Genomic DNA, 21,044 nt, shown 5'->3' with positions numbered 1-21,044 from the left:
ATCATTTAAATTTTGCTGAAAAGAAAAAGTGCTAAGTAAGGACATATCACAATCTTATACAATTGGGGATTTGGCTAAAAGTACATTTCAGCTGCAATTTCAAACTTCCTCTGTAGGTTCTGGAACGTTAGTCTCTGCCTTACAGAGAAGGGACCCTCCTCTTTTGGAAGAAAGTGTCCATTGTTTTCCCATTGGTGTTTCTTTTTTTCGGTGCTGCCATGGGAATAACAACACATATCTGACACTTCCTATTTCAAAGGGCCTTTATCAAGATTATATTGCTCTCTGAAGCTAAACTTTATAAACATCTACTTCTACAGATGTTACCATAAAAACAGCATTCAAGATTAATATGTTAGGGAGCATGTGGGTGGGTCAGTCAGTTAAGCATCTGACTTCGGCTCAGGTCATGATCTCACAGTTTGTGGGTTTAAGCCCCGTGTCAGGCTCTGTGCTGACAAGTTAGCTCAGAGCCTGGAGCCTGTCTTCAGATTCTGTCTCTCTCTCTCTCTCTGACCCTCCCCTGCTCATGCTGTCTTTCTCTCTCTCAAAAATAAATAGAACATTAAAAAAAAAGATTAATATGTTAGGGCAAAAGACTGCATTTCTTCTCCCTCAATGATTCTAAGGGACAATCTGGTATATATGGCTGGAACCAAATTAACAGAAAAATTTAAGTGTGGAACTTCTTTTCTTTATATTTTAATTTCATACAGAAATATGAGCTCTGGACTACGCATCAAGGATTACTTTAGAGACCTGGGCTTCCTACATCAAGGGAGTTGGCTGAGTTAGAGGCAGTCCATTCTAGGGCTGCCTGGAGGGCTCAGTCAGTTAAGTGTCCAACTCTTGATTGCAGCTCAGGTGATGATCTTGCAGTTTGGTAAGTTCGAGCACCCTACTGGGCAGTGCAGAGCCTCCTCGGGATTCTCTCTCTCTCCCTCTCTCTCTGCCCCTCCCCCGCTCAGGGTCTCTGTTTCTCTCTAATAAATAAATAAAATTTTAAAAGCACTGCATTTAGATGCACTCAGTTCTAGACCCCAGGAAAAGGAAAGTCACAGACCAGCATGTAGGGGTTGTAAAATCTGTGTGATTACACCGCAAAGCTACGCAGGGACGCCATTGGGCCGCGCTGCTATCTTCATATTACGGTGTCAGCCATCCGCCACTGACGGGGATCAGTCAGTCACCTGAATGCAGAGCTGGGAATCCCAGGTCACAGAACCTTTTCTCTGTCAATTCGGAATGTTCATTTTCCCTCCAGCCGAGTCCCCAATTGGCGTGGTGAACACTGACAGGACTGGAGTCGGAGCGGCCATCTGTCCTCCACACTCCATTTCCTGGCCTGGGTCACGGCTGAGCACAATGCGTCTGCAGCCGCCAGACTTTGGGCTCTCGCTCTGTGGGGGCCTTTGGGGGCTAAGAAAGAGCCACCTGGAGCGCTGCCCTCTGGCCTCCTGGCAGACGAGTCCCCGAAGATGCCCAGGAGCGCCTTCAGAGGCACCGTGCAGCGGCTTGCCTGGGAATGCCAGTCTCGCCGTGCTAACATGGGTGCCCCCGGCCCCCAGACTGCTGTGTGAACACAGCCCGGCCGAAGGCACAAACGATAACCCTCTGGAGAAGGGGCTGGTGGTCTTCGGTGATCAGGCGGGCCAGAGTGGCTGCATCCCCCGCCTAAGCCGCCCCGGTGTGACAAGGACAGGGAAGCCGGGAGGCCTGGACTCTTGCTGCGTGCACCTGCTCGGGGGCCAAAGCCCAGTGCAGGTCCACCCCGGGGGGCGTGCGGAGCGGGCCCAGGACACTCACCGCTGATGGGGTTGGTGCAGCCGGCGCACTTCTTGGCGTACAGGTCACAGAAGCAGCTTAGGCAGTAGGCTTGCTCGTCCCGGGAGGTGAAGCGCTGGCCCGACAGCGGCTTCCTGCAGGCGGCGCACACGAAGCACTCCCGGTGCCAGGGCTGCTCCCGGTAGGTGACGCCCCCCGTGGTGATGGGCTGCAGGAGACAGGGGCTCGGGTCGGCCGCGCGGCCTCTGGGGGTGCGAGACCCCAGTGCGCAGCTGCTGGTGCAAAGTTACCCGGCCACGGCTCCCGTCGCTCTGGACCCGCCCGTCAGGTGCTCTCGGCGCAGCGCCGAGGACCCCGCCTTCTCGGCCGTGACCGCAGCCCCTCCCCCGGGCCCCCGGGCGTCGGAGGGCGCAGGTGCCACAAGCAGCGCCGCCTGGCGGCTGCGCGGGGGCAGAGCTGGGGAAGGGGCAAGCACTCCCCCGTCCACGCTCGCAAACACCGCCTACAACGCGCCTCCTAGCGGTGGTAGAAGGAAGGGGCCCGGACACCATTGGCCAGGCGCCCCGGAGGCTGCAGTCAGGGGGTGCTCCCTGGAGGGAGCACGGAAACGCGCCCAGGGCTTGCTTCTCATTCCGTCCTGCCGCTTAGGATGCAGGGCGAAGCCACATGTGACAGAACTGGTCACCGACACCTCTGCGTTACCCAGCGGGCTTCTTTCCGTATTGTTGCTCTTGCATATTCACTTCATCAGGGATGGGCAGGTCTCAGCCCCACGGAGCTGCGGAGGGTGGAGCAGGGCGCCTCTCCTGACAGGTCCATGCATCCCGTCTCTGTAAGGCGGCCCATCACCCACTGCCTCCTCCAGTCCCTACACACAGGACAGCCTTGCCCTCCAACAGCACGGGTGTGAACTGCCCGGGGCCACGTCTACAGGGATTTCTTTCAACAAACACAGTGTGCTACTGTCGATGTATTTTCCGTTAGATGTTTCTAAATAACCTGGTCTTTGCTCTAGCTGAATTTCTTGTGATAATATAATACATGATACATGTAACGGACAACATATATGTTCATTGAGTGTTTACGTCATCAGTAAGGCTTCCGGCCAACCTCAGCCTATTAGTAGGTAAGTTTTCGGGGAGTCAAGAGTTTTATGTGGATATTCAACTGCGCAGGGGGGTTGGTATCCCTAATCCCCGTGCTGTTCAAGGCTCAACTGTATAAAGAGCCTGACATAACATAGATACTATTTTCATTTTACAGAGGAGACCTGGAGAAATGAAGCCACTTGCTTGGGAATTCACAGCTAGTTAAAGACAAAGCAGGTGCCGGTGTTCAGGATTCCCTCTGTCGTATATTCTTTCCATGAAACTATAAAGCATTAATGATCTTCCTATAAATGTCACCGATGGATTTATGCAAAATATATTCTGTTGCAAGGTATCTACGTGGACACAGAAGGCATGTGTGTATGTGAGAGTCTGCCCAGGCTGGAACGCACACCCTCCTCCTCTCTGCGTCCAGACTCCGCGTCCCACGCCCCGACCCTGCATCCCTACACAGCTGACACGCTCCGCACGGTGTCACTCTCTCAGGGAGCCCTTCAGGTGAGGTCACCTCTTCCTGGTACACGGTCTGTGAAGACTGTTCTCCTCAAAGCAGACTTCCAGTAAGGATCGAATGGTTGCCACTGGAGTGCATCTCCCCCTAGGCCCTGGTAGCCCCGAGTGCCTACTTCACTACAGGAGGGATGGATGCTTCTGGAATGAATGCTTTCATGTGTCCAGATGAACACACAAGGCCGTGCTGCCCAGAGGATGCGTTATCTTCACTTTTGCAACCAAACAGGGCGATGAAAGTTGGGAGGGAAAAAGGGGAAGAAAAGCAAATCACACGAGCTTTCCTTGGCTCTTGGTGAGAAAAAGCACACCAAACAAAAAAGGGAGTGAGCGGAGAAGAGGCTTCCTGTTATAAACACAGGAACGAGAGCCACCTGAGGAGGAAGGAGTAAACAGGAGATAAACTGTATAACCAGAGGAGCCGGAATTGGGAGAAGTGGAATTTAAACTGGTAGTAAAAAACAAACAAAAAACAAAAAAAGACAAAGAAAAAACCAAAACAACTTCCACCCCCCCCCCAAGAAAACCAGTCCAGTAATAAGACTTTAGGAAATGAGAGAGAAAGGCTGAAGGCAAGTTAGTAATCCTCTGCCCTTTGAAAAGGTGCTGGGAGGGCGGACATTCAAGACACGACTAGCCAGGCACAGGGAACAGAGCAGGCGGAGACCAGGCTGGGCCTCCGAAGGCCCAACGGCAGAGTCGGTAATGGGCCAGAGCCAAGCAGGGTCTGCAATCGCTCTGCAGCAGTCCCGCCCAGAGCAAAGGGCGGCAGGGGTGGGGCCCCTTTCCCCTCTTTAACCTAACAATCATGACAGCATAAGACTGAGCAGAGACGTGGCTCCCCCATCCACAGGGCACAACTTCCCTCTGCTTCTCACGTCCCCTCCTCCCTCCCGCCAGGGGTACCAGCCGGCTTCTTGTTTACTGACAGAGCGAGCACATCAGGACAGCTCTGGGACAGCAAGTTCTCCTTCCCTTTAACATTAAGCCATAAAAAGGAGCAAATATTTGGCAATGTTCTAGGAGGGAGGGAACCAGGATTTCTCTCTCAGGTCACCATGGCACTCATGTCCTTGGAAGAGGGACCAGGACGGGGATCCGTCCAGCAGGTAAAATGCACATGCACTCGTGAGGATTTTGCAAGACTCTTGTGCCATTCAAGTCTTACAGGTGTCTGTCTGTCTGGGGAGGGAGGACTCTGAGCCAAGGGCCGTGGAGGCAGACTGATGGGCACACGCAGGGTCCAAAAGAGGATGACAGGTACCTTTTTACACTGAACACACTGCAAGGCATACTGCTTCTCGTAGCAGGGCACGCAGAAGTTCTGGCTGTCCTTAGGGATGAAGCTCTTGGTGCCAATTGGCTGCTGGCAGCGATGACAGATGAAGCAGGTCTCGTGCCAGCTGCTGTCCTTGTACTCCATCTTGCGGGTCCCTGTCACGAGAGTCCAGAGGAAGCAGCAAAGAGCAGAGTTGACAACATGACTGGCTCGGAGCCCCCGCGATCTGCATGGGGATCCTGCCACCATCTGGCTTTGTGACTGTAAGAACTCACTTCAGCTCCCAGGGGCTCGCCTCTAAGTGGGGATATTTTGGTTCACTGCTGTACACTCCACTTCTAGAACAGTCTCTGTGCCTACTTGGTATTTATTTGTCCAGCAGGGTGGTTATGAACATTGAGTGGAAAAAGCATTTGTCTCTGTCTCTCGGCACTGCAAAATATAAAGAGGAATCTGGCATAGTTCAGACCAATCCTGGATGGAGTGAGGTTTCCAGAGCCTGGGGGCCCTTTAAGGAGCACCCTTCTGCTCTTCAATGGGATGGAATTGGTGGGGTGTAAATGAACCCACAGTCTCAAGCCTGATTCAGCGAGGAGCCTCCCCATCGCCCACTTTATGTGACCCGCTGTGTAAAGACACCAAGCTGTGATGTGTCTTAGTGGCTTTGTCCACTGCACTGAGCGTGATCATTAAAAGTCAGATGTAGTACTCATATGTCCCATTCATCGATTTTCTGACCTTATCTTGTGACATCCCATTTCCTTGGCAATGACTGTTATCATTTGGTGTGTTTGCATGATTTCTTCAAGTAGATTAGAAGTCTAGAGAATGGAAACGCTGTTTGGTTCACCCCCACCCACACCACCAGGCTGGATTCACAGCAAATGCTCAGTGTGTGTTGATTCATGTTTTCCCATACTTTTCTCAGGAAATAAAAGGGCGTGTGTTTACAGAAAGAGATGGTTCAAGACAGATTCTATGCAAGCGCCCTTTGCATGCAGCAGAAGGTAAGTTCAGCAGGGGGAAGAAAAGTAGGGGGCTAAAAAAAGAAAAGGGCTCCAAATATAGGAGCGAGCGCTGGGGGCCAGTGCACTGCCGCTGGCTGCGCACGCTGTCCCGGCTACCGTGTTTAACTGAAGGTTTACTGGGGCGCAGCCACACCTGTTCACTTCTCTCTGTTGTCTACAGCTGCTTCACCTACAATGCGGAAAGGAGTTGTTGTGACCAAGTGTGGACTTCCAGGCCCCAAATATTTGTCTAATTCTTTCTGGGAACATGTTGGCTAACCGGTGGGCTCCCTGAAAAGTTTGGGGCTGCAGAAGGAAGGGCGCATGAGTTAGACTTGAAAGTGGGATCAGAGCATGGCGGGGGTGGGGGTGGTTAGACTGGGAGCGGGACTGCCGGCTCTGAGCCAGGGGGCCCGCAGGCTGGCACCAGGCAGGCGGCGTAACTGGGGCCTAGAAACTTGCCTTTAGCTTAAGTCCAAGATAATGTGGGCGAAATAACAGGCTAAGGGTTTGTGTTTTGTTTGCTCGCAGCGTTGCCAAAGAGATGTACGTCATTATCTCCAGGAATTAGGATGTATGCAGAGAATTATTGCAAAATTGTTTTATGAGATGTCATTTTGGGTCACTTGTCCCAGATTCCTATACTACCTAGACAGGACATTTGGGCACCACCTCCCACAGAGTATATAAAATACTCAGGGTAAGAATAGGTCCTGGAAGGTGCTAGAAGGTGTGGATGTATGTGGGGGAATTCATGGAGGGGCACATAATGATCTTCAAAGCTATGGAATCCAATCACGGGGTGATAAATCCTTAAACAAGGAAAATTACATTAAGCAACTGAAGTTCAGGTAAAAATAGAAGATTTATGATATAAATCTGGAATGATTTTCTTTGTCTCCAGGGGTTTATTTTTTCAGGTGTATTTTTCCACTTGCTCTTTTTTACAATGCTTTTTAAAAAAAAAATTTTAACATTTGAGAGAGAGTGTGTGTGTAAGCCAGAGAGGGGCAGTGTAGTCAGCACAGAGCCCAATGCGGAGCTCGAACCCACGAACTGAGAGATCATGACCTGAGCCAAAGCTGGAGGCTTAACCTACTGAGCCACCCAGGTACCCCTGCCACTTGCTCCTTTAATCTCTGACCTTCCCTCTGATCAAACAGCTCAAAAACCAAAGGATTTTATCAATAAATACAGGCAATTAGATGCTCACTAAAGACCACAAGCAAGACCGTGTAACTGCATTCTCGGCATGTTCCAGAGTAACAGTCTTATTTCAACACCAGTTTCGGAGAATTGTCCTGTCTCTAGTCGGGAGGCTGGTGGGTCCATGCAGCCTAACGGGGTGGGTGCACATCTGAGAGGCACCCTTTATTTACTGTAGTCACCACACCTGCATAGTTTATTGTACAATATTTCCAGCAGGTGGCAGCAAAGTTCCTTCTTCTAACAGAATGCCCAGCTTCTCCAGCAGATGCGATTACAAAGTCTTGGTCTTGACCAAGAGGCGTTTTCTTTGGTTTTTTTTTTTTTCCCTGATTCAAATAAACAAGTGAGGAACCAGAAACATGGTGAAGGATTCGCAAAGGTGAGAGCCTGCTCAGAGGATGTAGTGCATCTGCAGAACCCTCTGCAAACAGAGGCTCAGCATGTGGTAGATGAGAAGCAGGGAGCCCTAGCGTTGTGGTTTGTGTCGGGCTCTACTTTCCTGACTACTTTGGGAGGTTGACTTTGTCGAGGCTGTGGCCAGTGAGAGAGTTTGTCAGTTAGTTCTATATATCCAAGTTCACTGCAAAAGCCACGCTGATGATCGGCACTCCTATTCATCTTGATTTGGTTGCACTTTAAAAAAATGAAACCAAAGCAAGGAAGGATGTGCTAGGATCTAGCACTTTTCTTTTTCTTTTACCTTTTTCTATCTTTTCTTTTCTATTTTCTCTTTCCTTTTCTTTATCTCCTTTTCCCTCCCCCACCCTCCCCTCTTGCATTACTTCTCCCTCTTCTCTCTCTCTCTCACTTTCTCTCTTTCACCAAGCTTTTTCTAGACACTCTGCCTTTGGTGCTGAGTCCACTTCCTCTGCCAGAAGTGCCCTTTTTTTTTTTTTTTTTTTAATCTCTCCATGGGGTGAAACTCAGCTCGTCTTTCAAGAGTGCTCAAATGTGACCTCCCTGGGGTCCCTTCCTGACTCTGCTCTGGGTCCATCATGGAGAAGAGCCAGGCTTCTCTAGTGAAGTCTCCGTGAGGAACAGTGGTCAGTGGAGAGCCAGCAAACAGCCACCTGAACTGGTCAGTTTCAGGTTTCCCCTGAGAACTGATGGTTCAGGGAAGGAGCACCAAAGTGAGGGGTAGCTGGAACAGACAGACGGTGGTGGCATGAAACAGTATCTGCAGGACTGGTTTTGAGTATAAAGTAACTCAGACTGGCAGGGGTGGGGAGGCTCAGGCCACTCAGCTACTGTGCAGCAAAGCAGAGACCCTCAGGCCTGCTCTCGCGTGGACTGACCCAAGCTGGAGAAACGGACAAGATCCCAACGCTGCTGTTTCTCTCCTCCTGGTGAGGCTGTGAGCTCCCCCCCACCCCCGCCCCCCATCTGTGAAGCTTTATCCTGCATGTCTTCTGTTACTCTGCCTTCTGAATTAACCGCGACTGCAGAAGCAGAAGGAAGGCAGGGATCCTCCATACCCGTGACCTCAGATCAGCCCTGCTTTAGGCGGGCTTCGGTTCTCATTCCACGGCCCCCACACTGAGCCCTCGCCCCACATCTGCAGCACTGACACTTCTCTGTAAGAGGTGTTCCTCTGGGGGTTTTGTTCCTTATAAAAGCATGGAGTCACTTATCTTGGAGATGTAGTAACCAGAGAAATGGAGTGGCAAGACGAAACCATCTCCTGCCCTCGCCTTTTATTTCTTATCCAAGATATCTTCCTAGAATTGTCCTTCCCGCCTGTTGGTCTCTGGCTCAGCACTCTTTGATGTCTCTTCATTGCCACAAACAAAGCAAACCAAAACTAAAAGGAAACTCCGGGGCATGGCAAACAATCTTCCACGAAAGAGTCAAGAGTCTGGCTCTAAAGGACCTCGGGAGCCCTAATTCCCATCACACGTCAGCGGGAATCCAGCTCCTGTGTGAAATACCGTGACTCAGCAGGCTACTCTGGTCTTTAAAAATTAACATTCAACTTCCTGATGCAACCAGCTCGAGACCCTCAAGCTCCATTCATCTTACACACCCTCTCCCACCATGCCTGAATATAGCGGAGTTTTTAAAAAAAAAAATCACATTGGGGGCACCTGGGTGGCTCAGTCGGTTCAGCGTCTGACTTCGGCTCAGGTCAGGATCTCATGGTCCATGAGTTTGGGCCCCGCATCCAGCTCTGTGCTGACAGCTCAGAGCCTGAAGCCTGTTTCAGATTCTGTGTTTCCCTCTTTCTCTTCCTCTCCCCTGCTCACACTCTGTCTCTCTCCCTCAAAAATAAATAAACATTAAAAAAATTTTTTTTTAAATCACTTTGAAAGGGACTTGGTGCTTACATCTATTTACTAAGGTCCACCTTCAACTCCTTCAAAACTGCACTTGAAAGTTTCACATATTTGATGTCCCTTTTTTTAATGAAAAGATTTTTTTTAATGTTTTATTTATGTTTGAGACAGAGAGAGACAGAGTGTGAGCACGGGAGGGTCAGAGAGAGAGGGAGACACAGAGTCTGAAGCAGGCTCCAGGCTCTGAGCTGTCAGCACAGAGCCCAACTTGGGGCTCGAACCCACGAACGTGAGATCATGACCTGAGCCAAAGTCAGAGGCCCAACTGACTGAGCCACCCAGGCATCCCTTGACGTCCCTTTTAAAAACCTCAAGTAGGGGCGCCTGGGTGTCTCAGTCAATTGGGTGTCCAGCTTCGGCTCAGGTCATGATCTCATGGTTTGTGGGTTCGAGCCCCACGTCGGGCTCTGTGCTGACAGCTAGCTCACAGACTGGAGCCTGCTTCAGATTCTGTGTCTCCTTCTCTCTCTGACCTCCTCTACTTGTGCTCTGTCTCTCTCTGTCTCAAAAATAAATAAACTATATTTAAAAAAAAATAAAAAAATTAAAACCTCAACTAACAAACCAAGAGTCAAGTTCTTAAGTGATTGTTGTTGAAATGAATTGAGCTTATAAATATGAATCATAGAATACCTCAAGCATCACAACAGTTGGTAAATTAAGGAAATTCCAATTGGATTCAATTGTATACTTCAGGGGCGCCCGGGTGACTCAGTCAGTTAAGTGTCTGGCTTCAGCTCGGGTCATGATCTCATGGTTCATGAGTTCAAGCCCCGAATCAGGTCTGTGCTCAGGGCAGACCCCCTCCCAGGCAGTGGAAGTGGCCTCTCAGCGGCTGGCGGGCTAGGCCCTACTTCAGCCCTTGATTTGACTCTCCAGGCCTTCCCCATCTACTCACGCAGGCTGGACCCGCAGCCAGCGAGCCGCTCCACCAGCTGGGTTCCAGGGGCCTACACACTGTTCCCTGCCTTCCATGAGGGTCACGTCCCCCTCCCCCAGATGCTCTGGGCAGGGCCCTCTCCTGGCTTCCCGGGATGCTCTGGGAGGGACTCCAGCTTCAAGATCCTCCACGTGAGACAGATGCTAAAAAATGACCAACAACTCAGATTGAACTGGGAGCTCGTAGTTTTATTTGCTAACTCCGGCCAACCTACCCTCTGGCAGCCTTTACTGGTCATGCAGATAATGCCACTGGTCAGCTGTATGTGGCTGTGAGCCACACAGGGCAGCGTGCGAACCTTCTCTCATTCCCCTAGGGTCCGATCCCAGCCTCTTTCGTGGGGCTTACTCCCCTCGCCCTCGTGTCTGTATGTGCCTATCAGGGTTATCCTTCCTCCCTCCCTTCCTTCCTTCCCTTCCTCCCTCCCTCCCTCCTTCCCTTCCTCCCTTCCTTCCTTCCTTCCTCCCTCTGTCCCTTCTTCCCTCCCTCCCTTCCTATTGAGAGAGAGAGAGAGAGAGAGAGAGAGAGCAAGCGGTGGAGAAGGACAGAGGGAGAGAGAATCTTAAGTGGACTCCAGAGGCAGGGTTCAATCCCAAAGCTCCAAGATTATGTCCTGAGCTGAAGTCAAGAATCAGATGCTCAACTGACTGAGCCACCCAGGCACCCCTACAGTTTTTTTTATTCCATAGTTTAAAATTCCATATAATTTTGTTCACTCAGTTTTTTAAAATAAAAAATCCACAAAACTCAACAAACCAAATTCCCCAAGAAACAAGGAACGGGGCCCCATCCTCCCCCATGACAGACAAGTCACCTCATTCCTACATCGGCCCCAGCTGTGGTTAAGCCTGGCGCTGCTGCAAACGAATGTCCGTCTGTCTAGGACACAAAGTCCAGGAGGACTGGGGACTGGGTATGCCTCTCGCCTCGCTGTTCAAGAGCACCCGGCTCCCAGCCCAGAGCCTGGCGCACAGCGGGGCACCATGCCCATTTGCCGAGTTTGGACAAATTCAGCAAGTGGAAGGGGAGAAAGGAGCAAGGCTGCTGGGCGGTGCTCGGGAGAAGGGCGCGCCCCGTCCTGACCTGGCATGATGGTCCTCTTGCATTCCTGGCACTTGGACGAGTACTCGTGGGAGTAGCAGTCCGTGCAGAGCAGCTGGTCCTCCTTGGCAGCAAAGGGCTTGTCCACCAGGGAGCTCTTGCACCGCGAGCAGTGGAAGCAGGCCTCGTGCCAGTGTCGGTCCTTGTAGGACAAGTCCTGCAGACCCAGAGCATGCGACAGTGAGAGGGCTGTGCGGCACGGCTGCTCAGCACGGTCCACGGCACGGGGCGGCCGCGCAAACCCGGGGGCAGACAGGCAGCACTGGGGGGCCGAGGCCTGCAGGTGCTCCTGGACCGTGACCTTGCTGGTGAAATGGGGAAGGCTGGGCTGGGTTTCAGAACAACTATTTAGACGGTGTGTGTGTGTGTGTGTGTGTGTGTGTGTGTGTGTGTGTGTGAGTGAGAGAGAGAGAGAGCGAGAGCGAGACAGACGATTTCCAAAAACGAATGGATTTCTCTTAAGTGTCTGTAAGAAAGAGAAACACAAAACATGCAACTCATCGCTGCTTCTCATGGACAACAGTGAGAGAGAAACAGAGCGCAGCCCTCAGCTCGGGGGCCCAGCAAAACCAAGCGTGACAGCAAGGTCAGCAGGACACCCGGCAGGTCAGAGAAGCCTGGATGTAGAGCACTTCAGAAAGGCAGGGCTGTGATGTCACCTGGTGGGAAGCGGGTGGGGACAGACTTTTGGAACAGGTGGCACTGGCTGAGTGCCCACGGACAGCAGGAGGTGGGCAGAGGGGGGTGGGGGGGGGACTTCTGGGCAAAGACAGAGCATGAGCACAGCTGAGGTGTGAGAGAAGGGGGCCTGGGCTGGAGGGACAGCCCAGGGCACCGGGCAGGAGGGTTCAAGTCCAAGGTAGGGACAAGAGGGCCCTTTAATGTGTGCACAGAGATTCGGATTATCATGACGACGTGGAGGGGGCATGAGCTGTTTAAACAGGGGCGTGAAAGACTAAGACAATGTGGGGTGTGTGTTGGGGGCTGTGCGGGGGGACAGGAAGGAGACCTCCCAGAATGCACTGCAGAGAATCAGGCTGGCTGAGGCCGGGCACGAGGGCAGGGCACACGGTGGGGACCCTACAGCAGGACTATAGAGAAGGCAGAATCCACAAAGGCTGAAAAGGAGAAATGAATCCAGGGAACCTCGTGTGGTCTCTGTGCTGCCCCTGACCTCACCTGAGGAGTCCTGAGGAATCTCATACTTTTATTTCTTAAGTCTGTATTTACTTATGTGAGAGAGAGAGAGCGAGCATGAGTGAGGGAGGGGCAGAGAGAGGGAGAGAGAGAATCCCAAGCAAGTTCTGAGCTGTCAGTGCAGAGCCCGATGCGGGGCTTGAACTCACTAACCGTGAGATGACCTGAGCTGAAATTAAGAGTTGGATGCTCAACTGACTGAACCGCAGGTGCCCCCTTCTCATGCCTTTTAAAATCACACATGACATTGTAAAAGTGACAACATGGAATTAACCTGCTGGCATCCAGCCGTATCACAGGTGCGGTTACTTTCCCACTGCTTGTGTCCTCACTTAATCATGAGGCAGAAGCAGAATCGGAGGTCACTGCATGGCTTCGTGGGTGCCCTGAACACCCAGGCTGCTCCGCAGGTGGCCATCAACCAAGAGTGTCCTCCCCCAGATCTCGGTGTTCCTGACCCTGGAGCCAGGGCCAGAGTGATGCTCAGTGTAGGCTGTGAAAACACGCATCTTACACTGAACTGGCAAGTCCTCAAACACCAACTAAACTCAGAACCGAGCAAGGACCAATGGTTCTCTTTTCCTGATTTACCGCAAATGCATGTGTGCACGCATGTGCGTATGCACAGGTGTTTTCCCAGGATCCAGAACCAAAGGGAAGTTAGTTGGTTTGGGGGTCTCTGCACACTATTTTAGTTCAGGGCATTGAAAAAATACAACTGGCAAATCACCTTGCAAACAGGTGGCACTGAGAGGGCGGGCCTCAGGCTGCCCGGTCTCACACCATTCCTGTTAAGAGGCTGACATCGTGGACATCTGTGAGTGGAACCATGGCTGAGACAAGATAACCAGGAACGAGGGTGATGTGAGTGTAGAATTTTCTCAGCATGGAACTGAACGGACTTGTTTCTGTGAAGCTGCCTCTTCCCAGAGGGCCAGCACCCCTGGGTCTCTGGGATCCCCTGAGCTGGGCACGGGAGGTGCAGCTCACCCAAAGGCAAGAGGCGTATGTCCTGGGGACAGGGGACTCTCTTACCCCTTGCATTTCTGGCCTCAAGTATTTTCATAAATTTGGGGGAAAAAATCTTATGCTTTACTGGTTACTTTGGCAAATGAGTTAAAGTACAAATTGCTAAAATTTGAGATAAAGAATATATAGGCAAACCCATTATAAAGTGGGAAGACCCTATTTTTCAGGAAGAAATTATTATTTTTCTCTTCCTGGGGCATCAGTGATGATACTTGTTGCCAGGTTGTGTTCAAGGCATTGTGCAGCCCTGCAAGGTAAATGTTACTCCAGAAGCTCAGAGAAGTTCAGCAATGTGCCCACGGTCACGTGTGGGCTGTACCGCTGAGCCAAGCAAGGTTCAAGCGCATATTCAAAAGCTATTTGCAGTGAACCATTCCAGGTAAACTCCTGGTGGCTTCTGTGTTACTCTTTGCTTTCAAAAACTGTACGCGTGATGAGATCTGTATATATCCATTGAAAACACTCAGAGACAACGCTGTGTTTTGTACGTAAATGAACAAAGTTCAGCACTGTCTGTTGAGACTCTGAATCAAGTCAAACAAGCCACTTAAAGTGCTCTCCAACAGGAACAGCAGTCAGTCTAATTTAAGAAGAGTTGGGAGTTTTTAAAATTATTATTTAAAAAATTTTTTTAATGTTTTATTTATTTTTGAGACAGAGAGATTCAGAGTATGAGTGGGGAGGGGCAGAGAGAGAGGGAGACACAGAATTGGAAGCAGGCTTCAGGCTCTGAGCTGTCAGCACAGGGCCTGACATGGGGTGTGAACTTGTGAAAGCAAGATCATGACCTGAACCAAAGTCGGACGCTCAACCGACTGAGCCATCCAGACGCCAAAAGAGTTGGGAATTTTTAACCATGCCATCATGGTGATAATGCTATGGAATACATGCCTTTAACTTTTGTGTTGTTGTTATGGAAAACAGTGTTGGCAGTTCCCTAAAAAAATTAAAAATAAGGCTGCCGTAGGATCCAGCAATCCCACATCTGGGCATATGCATAAAGATTCTAAACCTGTATCATAGCAGCAGCATCTACAGTCACCCAAAAGGTGGAAGAAAGCCAAGTGTCCATCGACAGATCAGCGGCTAAGAAAAATGTGGTACAGGCATACAATGGAATATTGTCCAGCCTCAAAAAGGAAGGAGATTTTGACGCAAGCTGTAATGTGGAAGAACAAGAAGGACATTACACTCAGTGAAATAAGCCGGACGCAAAAGGACAAGTACTGAATGACTCCACTTAGACAAGGCACCTAGTAGTCAAATGCACAGAACAGAAAGTAGAATGGCGGCCGCTAGGGGCTGGGGAAGGAGGGACGGGGAATTAGAGCTTCATGGACACAGAGTTTTGATTTTGCAGGATGAAGGGTCCCAGAGGCTGGCTGCACAACCACGCGGAGGCTGTGGCACTTCTGAACGGCGTGCTTACACAGGGCACCGTTGGCGTGTTTTATGCCACGCGTACTTTGCCACGGTTAGAGCCAGAGGACTGGACTATTTAGTAGCAGGTGGAAAAGCCTTTTCAGAGGCTGGGTGGGTGCCCCTTGTGCAGCTCAGTCACCTCAGAGGGGACTGCTGTTGTGGATAAGCTGGAAGCGTTTTCTGTGCTCCATGAATCGGAGAAGAAAACCCGGGGAGGCCCTCACACGCCTGCTTCCTGGAAGGCAGCCCAGGGAGGGACGGGGGCTGCTCTGCCCAGGCCATCCGCGTTGCACACACAGCGCCTACATGGCTTGTTAGTGCAATGGAAAGGAAAGGAAATATGGGCTCAAGGAAACTTGCCTTCGGGGACAGATATTCAAACACACTGAGGGAGGGACCTCTATGGGCAACATCGTGAGAGCACAGACATCACCACGCTCACCAGCCCGCTTTGTAGGTCCCCAGATGGGAGGGAAGAGCAGGAGAGTCATCAGCGTGCATAGACGGTCATGGAAAAAGCTCGTTTAAACGTTCAGGGGGCTCAGAAGCACCACAGAAACCAGTGTTTCTACAGCTACCATGAAAACATGAGCACTACAGGTTGGGCTGATTTGCTGACAGATGGTAGGCACTAGAAGTGTTCCTCCACATTTGGGGTCCTGTCCACGTGACTTTACCAGACTTTAGGCATCAATGCAAGACTTCCCGGACCTTCCAAAGCCCAGCCCCCAACCTCTCACACCTCTCCACCTTGGCCCATGCCTGCCTTGCCCCAGAAGGCCCTGCCCCTCCTCTCCCACTGGCAGAATCCTGCCCCCCACTAAGGCCCAGCTTGCCTGCCACCTTCCCGGAGCTGCCCCGGCCGGCCGAAGGGAAGCCACGCACCCTCCCAGCTCACATGCCACTGCAGAGAGCCTGTGTCAACCTCCTTTTCAAAACCCTGCCTGGAAACCCTTATCTAAGTCTTTATGCTATCAGGCTGCCCTGGAATTCCCTTTCTGGGCTCTTGGCTTGTGTTCTCTTTGGAAGGCTGGGTTGAGCTAATAAATTCATGTCACAGTTTCCTCTTGGACTCACTTCTTAGGAAAGCTCACAATGCATAGGAAGTGAGAAAAGACTTTACGGCAAGAGGAAGGTAACTAAACCCTGCCAGCTATGCCTTCTGAGGCCACGGGGAGGCTTCTGGCCAAGACAAATTTCTCCTCGGAGTCTTGGTGTGGGGTAGGGTTTTAGGCACAGGACTCCTGGGGCTGAGAGGTGAGCTGGAAAATAACCACCAAAAGGATAAGAGGCCATTATAATGGGTCATAATCTGTGCTTGGACCTGAGCTTCATGTCATGTTCTGAATCCTTCTCTCAAAGGCTGGGTACCTGGAGGCCCTTCTCTTTTCTTGCATTCACAGCTCCACACAGATGGTGAAGTTTCATTCTTAGGACTGAGCTAGTCCATCTAGCTTAATTCTGCAACGTATCAAGTACATCACGTGCCCCCGGAGGACACCGTTTTTCAGATGGTGGAGATACAAAGTTAAGATGTACAGACTCACTGATTCACTTTCAAGAAGCTCAAAATGTCCTAGACATATTCTGGTTTTAAAGACTTCTAGAGAAGGAGAAGGGAAGAAAGATCAGAAGAAAGAATCCTTTACACGTCCCAGGAAAAACACCGTGGCTAATCTTGTGCTCGCACAAGTGTCATAAATTGCAGTAACATGTTGATAAACAGTGTAAGAGTAGGCCCCAACACTTCCTTTCAGATTTTATATTTTTCCATTACAGAAGCGTTCCTGATAGGGGAAGTGCTTGTCACATGACGCCGCACGTGCCTTGTTGAGAAAACAGAGGAGTCGGGGACGAGCAGGTGGGCAGGAGGGGCCCTGTCCCCACGGCTGGCTGGAGGTGGCCCTAGGAAGCAGGGGCTGGTGCCACCCTCCAGCGCATCCACCTGTGCTGGGACTCGTTCAGATGAAGATTTCCCAAACCCACCGCCCCCCAAATCCCCCAGCTCTCACTCGGTAAGAGGATGCTCACCGTCCTTCACACTCTGCACCTTGAAATGACATTCTATGCTTTGAGACTGCTGGGGTATCCCGTTTCCAACTGGATGTTCCTTCTGATACTTAGGAACCAAGGTCCTGAAGAGCGGATGGTGGCATAAAGGACAGCACTCGCTCTGCATGTCCCCATCTTAGGTGTCCTGACCATGGTAACTAAATTCCCGTGACAAGCGCCAGACCAGCCAACCCCATCTTCAGATGTGAAAACAGAGCCCTGCAGGCGGCATAACTGACCCACATTTCAGCAAGTCTGGCTCAACGCCCACCTTGGTGGGGCAGACTCACAGCTGAATGTCCTGCGCCTCTGGTGGCGTGCCTGGAAGGTGCCCCTTTGGCTTCTCAGGGCCTGGGAGGTCTGTCCTGCATCCCCCCACATGGCCAGCCTTGTTCTCACTTCTAAGGATCCTGCATAGTGAGTGGACTCACATTCACTTCCCTTTAGAGACAGATTTTTCTAAACAAATAGACATATTTGTCTAAACAAATAGACATATCTTCAGAGCTCATTACAAAATCTGGGGGCAAATTACATGGAAACTCTAAAAAAGATGATACGCTCTCTGAGTACTTAAAAGTCACCTCAACTAATAAAAACTGTGGACTGTGAGGACATGTCTGAAGCACATCTGGAATGGTAGCCTTTCCCATGATGGCCCAGAAAGGTGGGCAGAAGAGGCCTGGTCCCGCTCGAGGGCAGGAAGAACAGGTGTTCCCAATGTAATCTCATGCCTCCTCCACCAGCCGTGGTCGGGAGCCTTCTCTAAGTGTACCAGAGACATCTAGATTTCACCTGGAGGGTGGGAGCCCCTGTCTGCCCCTGCAGTCCCCTGCTGCCTTCTGCCAAAGGATCCCAGAGATTTTCTGTTCTTTAAGAACTTTCTAGATGCTCGCTGAGAAACTTACAGTTTGGTGGGTGGACTTGGGCCAAACTGAATATCCGTTCAGTGTTTCCTACTTCATTAGTAGGAAACTTAAAGTGTGCTCTAGAAACACGCCTAGCTGGGCATGCGGCCGGGAGTTTGTTCACTGATTTGTTACGTGCATGGTACTCGCAGCCGTCTCTGAAGTTACAGGCTCTGCCTACGTTGTCCTTAGTTTCTTGAATTTTTGAAGCCTAGACCATAAGTGGACCCATCCAAAAGTATCTGTAAATCACAGCAAAAAATTTTTGCTAGTGTCCACAGATGTCCAAGAAAAATTTCAAGAACAGGGTCGTGTTAGAGGATCATGACAGTTTATTTGCATTGCCTGTTCTCAACTATTCCACTGGTCATAAAGTGAATGATTTTTACCCTTTGAGAGCACATTTCCTTGGAGTAACGACGTAGAAATAGCAAATACAGCTGAGTAACTGCGTGGAAGTGTTTTCACACATATGGAACTATGCTAACTATGGAAACTTGTCCTGAAGTCTCATCTGTATCATATAAAAACCACTCAGAACCCACAAATTGAGCCTAAGTCCCTGCAGCGTGCCACTATTTTAAATCTATACACACGCATGTCCTTCAGAGAAGCTAGGCGGGGCTGGGGCTTTCTTAAAATATTAAGAAAAGAGAATGACCACCATTGAGATCGGCCAGCTCAATTGCTCTATCAAGCCTCCCAGGATTTTTGGCTTTACTTCCTCAAATAACAGGAATGTTTTTCCTATTATTGCTTCCGCCACAAAGTCAACTACATAATTCCTTCTGAAAGTCAAGCAAACCCTTCCAAATATTCCAGAGCTCCAAACGGCCAAGGCAAACTTCAAGAAAGAATCTCTTTTTCTTCCAAAATAGAGAAAACCACATGGCGTAATGCCCCATGGAGTAAACCATGAATCTGAGTTGAAAAGTTCAGCATGATTAACTCCTGGCTTTGCAGCAGCCTTGTTGATTTTGGCCCCATTTGGGGGATTCTTGTTTTTCTGCTCATCAAGTATGTGCTGAAGGGTAACCAGTTTGAAGGGTCTTTCCATTCAATCATATTAAAAAAATGGGACGTGCCCTTTGTTTCTCCTTTAGCCACTAGTCAAGGATGACTGGCCCCAAATATCTAAAACATTTCCTCTAAACTAGAGTTGTTCTTTGTCAGAATAACAGCTGGACCTCTCACCTACTTAAGCCTTTTCCAGGGTAAGTTTTTATGAAAGAGTCATTTTCGTCTCTGCCTCTCCGTTCTTCCTCAAACCGAACATTTTTACTGATGTTTCTATAATGGAAACTGATCAAGAGGGCGAGCAAAGCTCCCAAGGGTGGTGTGGAAGACACGTGTTGCAGAAACCATAGGAAAGCAGTCAGATGGAGTTTATAAGACCATCGGCTGCTCCTCGGAGTGCTGTGTCCACATACCGTGTAAGCCCCTGAAGTTGGTACCTGTTTCAGCTGCGATTCATAAAGGGAAAGACGGGCACAGAGGGGCCAAGTTATCAGCCCAAGGCCCAAGCTCACACAGCTAGTGAGACACAGAGCCAGACTGGAGCCACCACCACCACCATTTAGTGTCTGAGCTCTCACACTTGGCCCAATAAGTGAAGGAACAGGGACTGAGCCCTCTAAGACCCTGCTAGGGACCATGAGACATACACCAGATAACACTAGAAATAGGATGCTGTCGAGCCTTTTAGACTAGCAAGATGCGCCACTTTCCGCTCGGGGCAGCCCAGCCTTGGCAAGTTTGGAAGTTTACACAGGACTACTGCTGAGTTTGGCTTCTTTCAGTCTTGGCAGGCCTCACCTGTCCTGCAGCCAAAAGATACATGGGTGCATAGCCCTTGTCTCTGTCCAGGGTAAAGGCTTCTCTCCATACACAATGGAAGTTATTCCCCACCTGCCACCAAATATCCAGCCACAGAAGGTGACAGTGCAGCACTCAGCTTCCCGCCTTTCCTAGGAATTATGTGAGCAAGGGAAGAAACGTAAGGAATGGGGGCGGGGGGCGCCTGGGTGGCTCAGTCTATTAAGCATCTGACTCTTGATTTCAGCTCGGGTCATGATCTCACGGTTTGTGGGTTCAAGCCCTGCATTGAGCCCTGAGTCAGGCTCCATGCTGATGGTGCAAAGCCTGCTTGGGATTTTCTCTCCCCCTCTTTTTCTGCCCCTCCCTTGCTCATGCTCACTTCTTCTCTCTTTTTCTCAACATAAAGAAATAAAAACTTTCATAAAAGAAACATATGGGGCATCTGGGTGGCTCAGTCCGCTGAGCTTCTGACTTCAGCTCTGGTCATGATATCACCACTCATGGTTTCGAGCCCCGCATCAGGCTCTGTGCTGATGCCTCAGAGCCGGGAGCCTGCTTCAGATACTGTGTCTCTCCCTCTCTCTGCCCCTCCCATGCTAGTGCTCTGTCTCTCTGTTTCTCAGTAATAAATGTTAACAAAAAAGTTAAAAAAAGAGAAACGTATGACATATGTACTGACTGTTAGAACCGTCCGGCTGCAGACACAGCCTAACCACTGGGACAGAAGCTATGTATTGATAGTCACGACCATGGAGGAGACCGACACATTCCCTAGAGAGTACAATGGAAGACAGCAGGAAAGAGACACCGAAATGCCATGAATTGCCTTAAGGTCCATGAAGCTGGGAATCCTTTTGGAGCTGCCCCAGGGGCCCCCATTTTGTACCAATTCTGCAGCTCTCAGGATGACAGTCACTTAAAGTCTTGTCAAGTGTGTTTTAGCAACTGTTTAGCAGGTGAGGATATCAGAGACCTTAGAGACCTGGGTGGGCCGTCGGGTGCATTTCTGGGTGGGTCAGGCTGGACTAAGGGTATGCTGAGAAGCATGAGCTAGGGCTCTGCACACTCACCTCCCCAGGACAATCAGCACAAATGACGAGTGGCCTCTGTCCAACCAGCTCTCCCATCTACAGTGGGAAAGCTGGGAATTTCTTAGGCAGGAGCCTTTTCCCTTGAGAAAGAAGCAATACAAATCCTGCTCTTCTCCCACTAGGAAGAAAAGAGCCCCTAATATTCCAATGAATGTCATGCTTTATATGCCCATATTTCTGGGAATCAGCTCCAATTCACTCATGTGCACATTCATTCATCAAATATTTACTTAGCAGCACCTACTGCTTCTGAG

At 50.3% G+C, this 21,044-nt stretch overlaps 1 protein-coding gene across 4 annotated transcripts in view; it reads right to left on the bottom strand.

Annotated features, from left to right (window-relative positions):
- Nucleotides 1-21,044, bottom strand: part of FHL2 (four and a half LIM domains 2) — a 67,506-nt gene that overhangs the window by 3,073 nt on the left and 43,389 nt on the right. For all 4 annotated transcript variants that reach the window (XM_029937084.1, XM_029937082.1, XM_029937080.1 and 1 more), the window contains exons 3-5: nt 11,256-11,430; nt 4,669-4,838; nt 1,807-1,993 (exon numbers count right to left, since the gene is read on the bottom strand). In XM_029937084.1, coding sequence (XP_029792944.1) covers nt 1,807-1,993; nt 4,669-4,838; nt 11,256-11,430 — 532 coding nt within the window. The remainder of the gene's footprint in view (nt 1-1,806; nt 1,994-4,668; nt 4,839-11,255; nt 11,431-21,044) is intronic.

This window comes from Suricata suricatta, chromosome 4, assembly GCF_006229205.1.
Source record: "Suricata suricatta isolate VVHF042 chromosome 4, meerkat_22Aug2017_6uvM2_HiC, whole genome shotgun sequence".
Taxonomy (NCBI): Eukaryota; Metazoa; Chordata; class Mammalia; order Carnivora; family Herpestidae; genus Suricata; species Suricata suricatta.
This window is presented reverse-complemented; position numbering and strand designations above follow the sequence as displayed.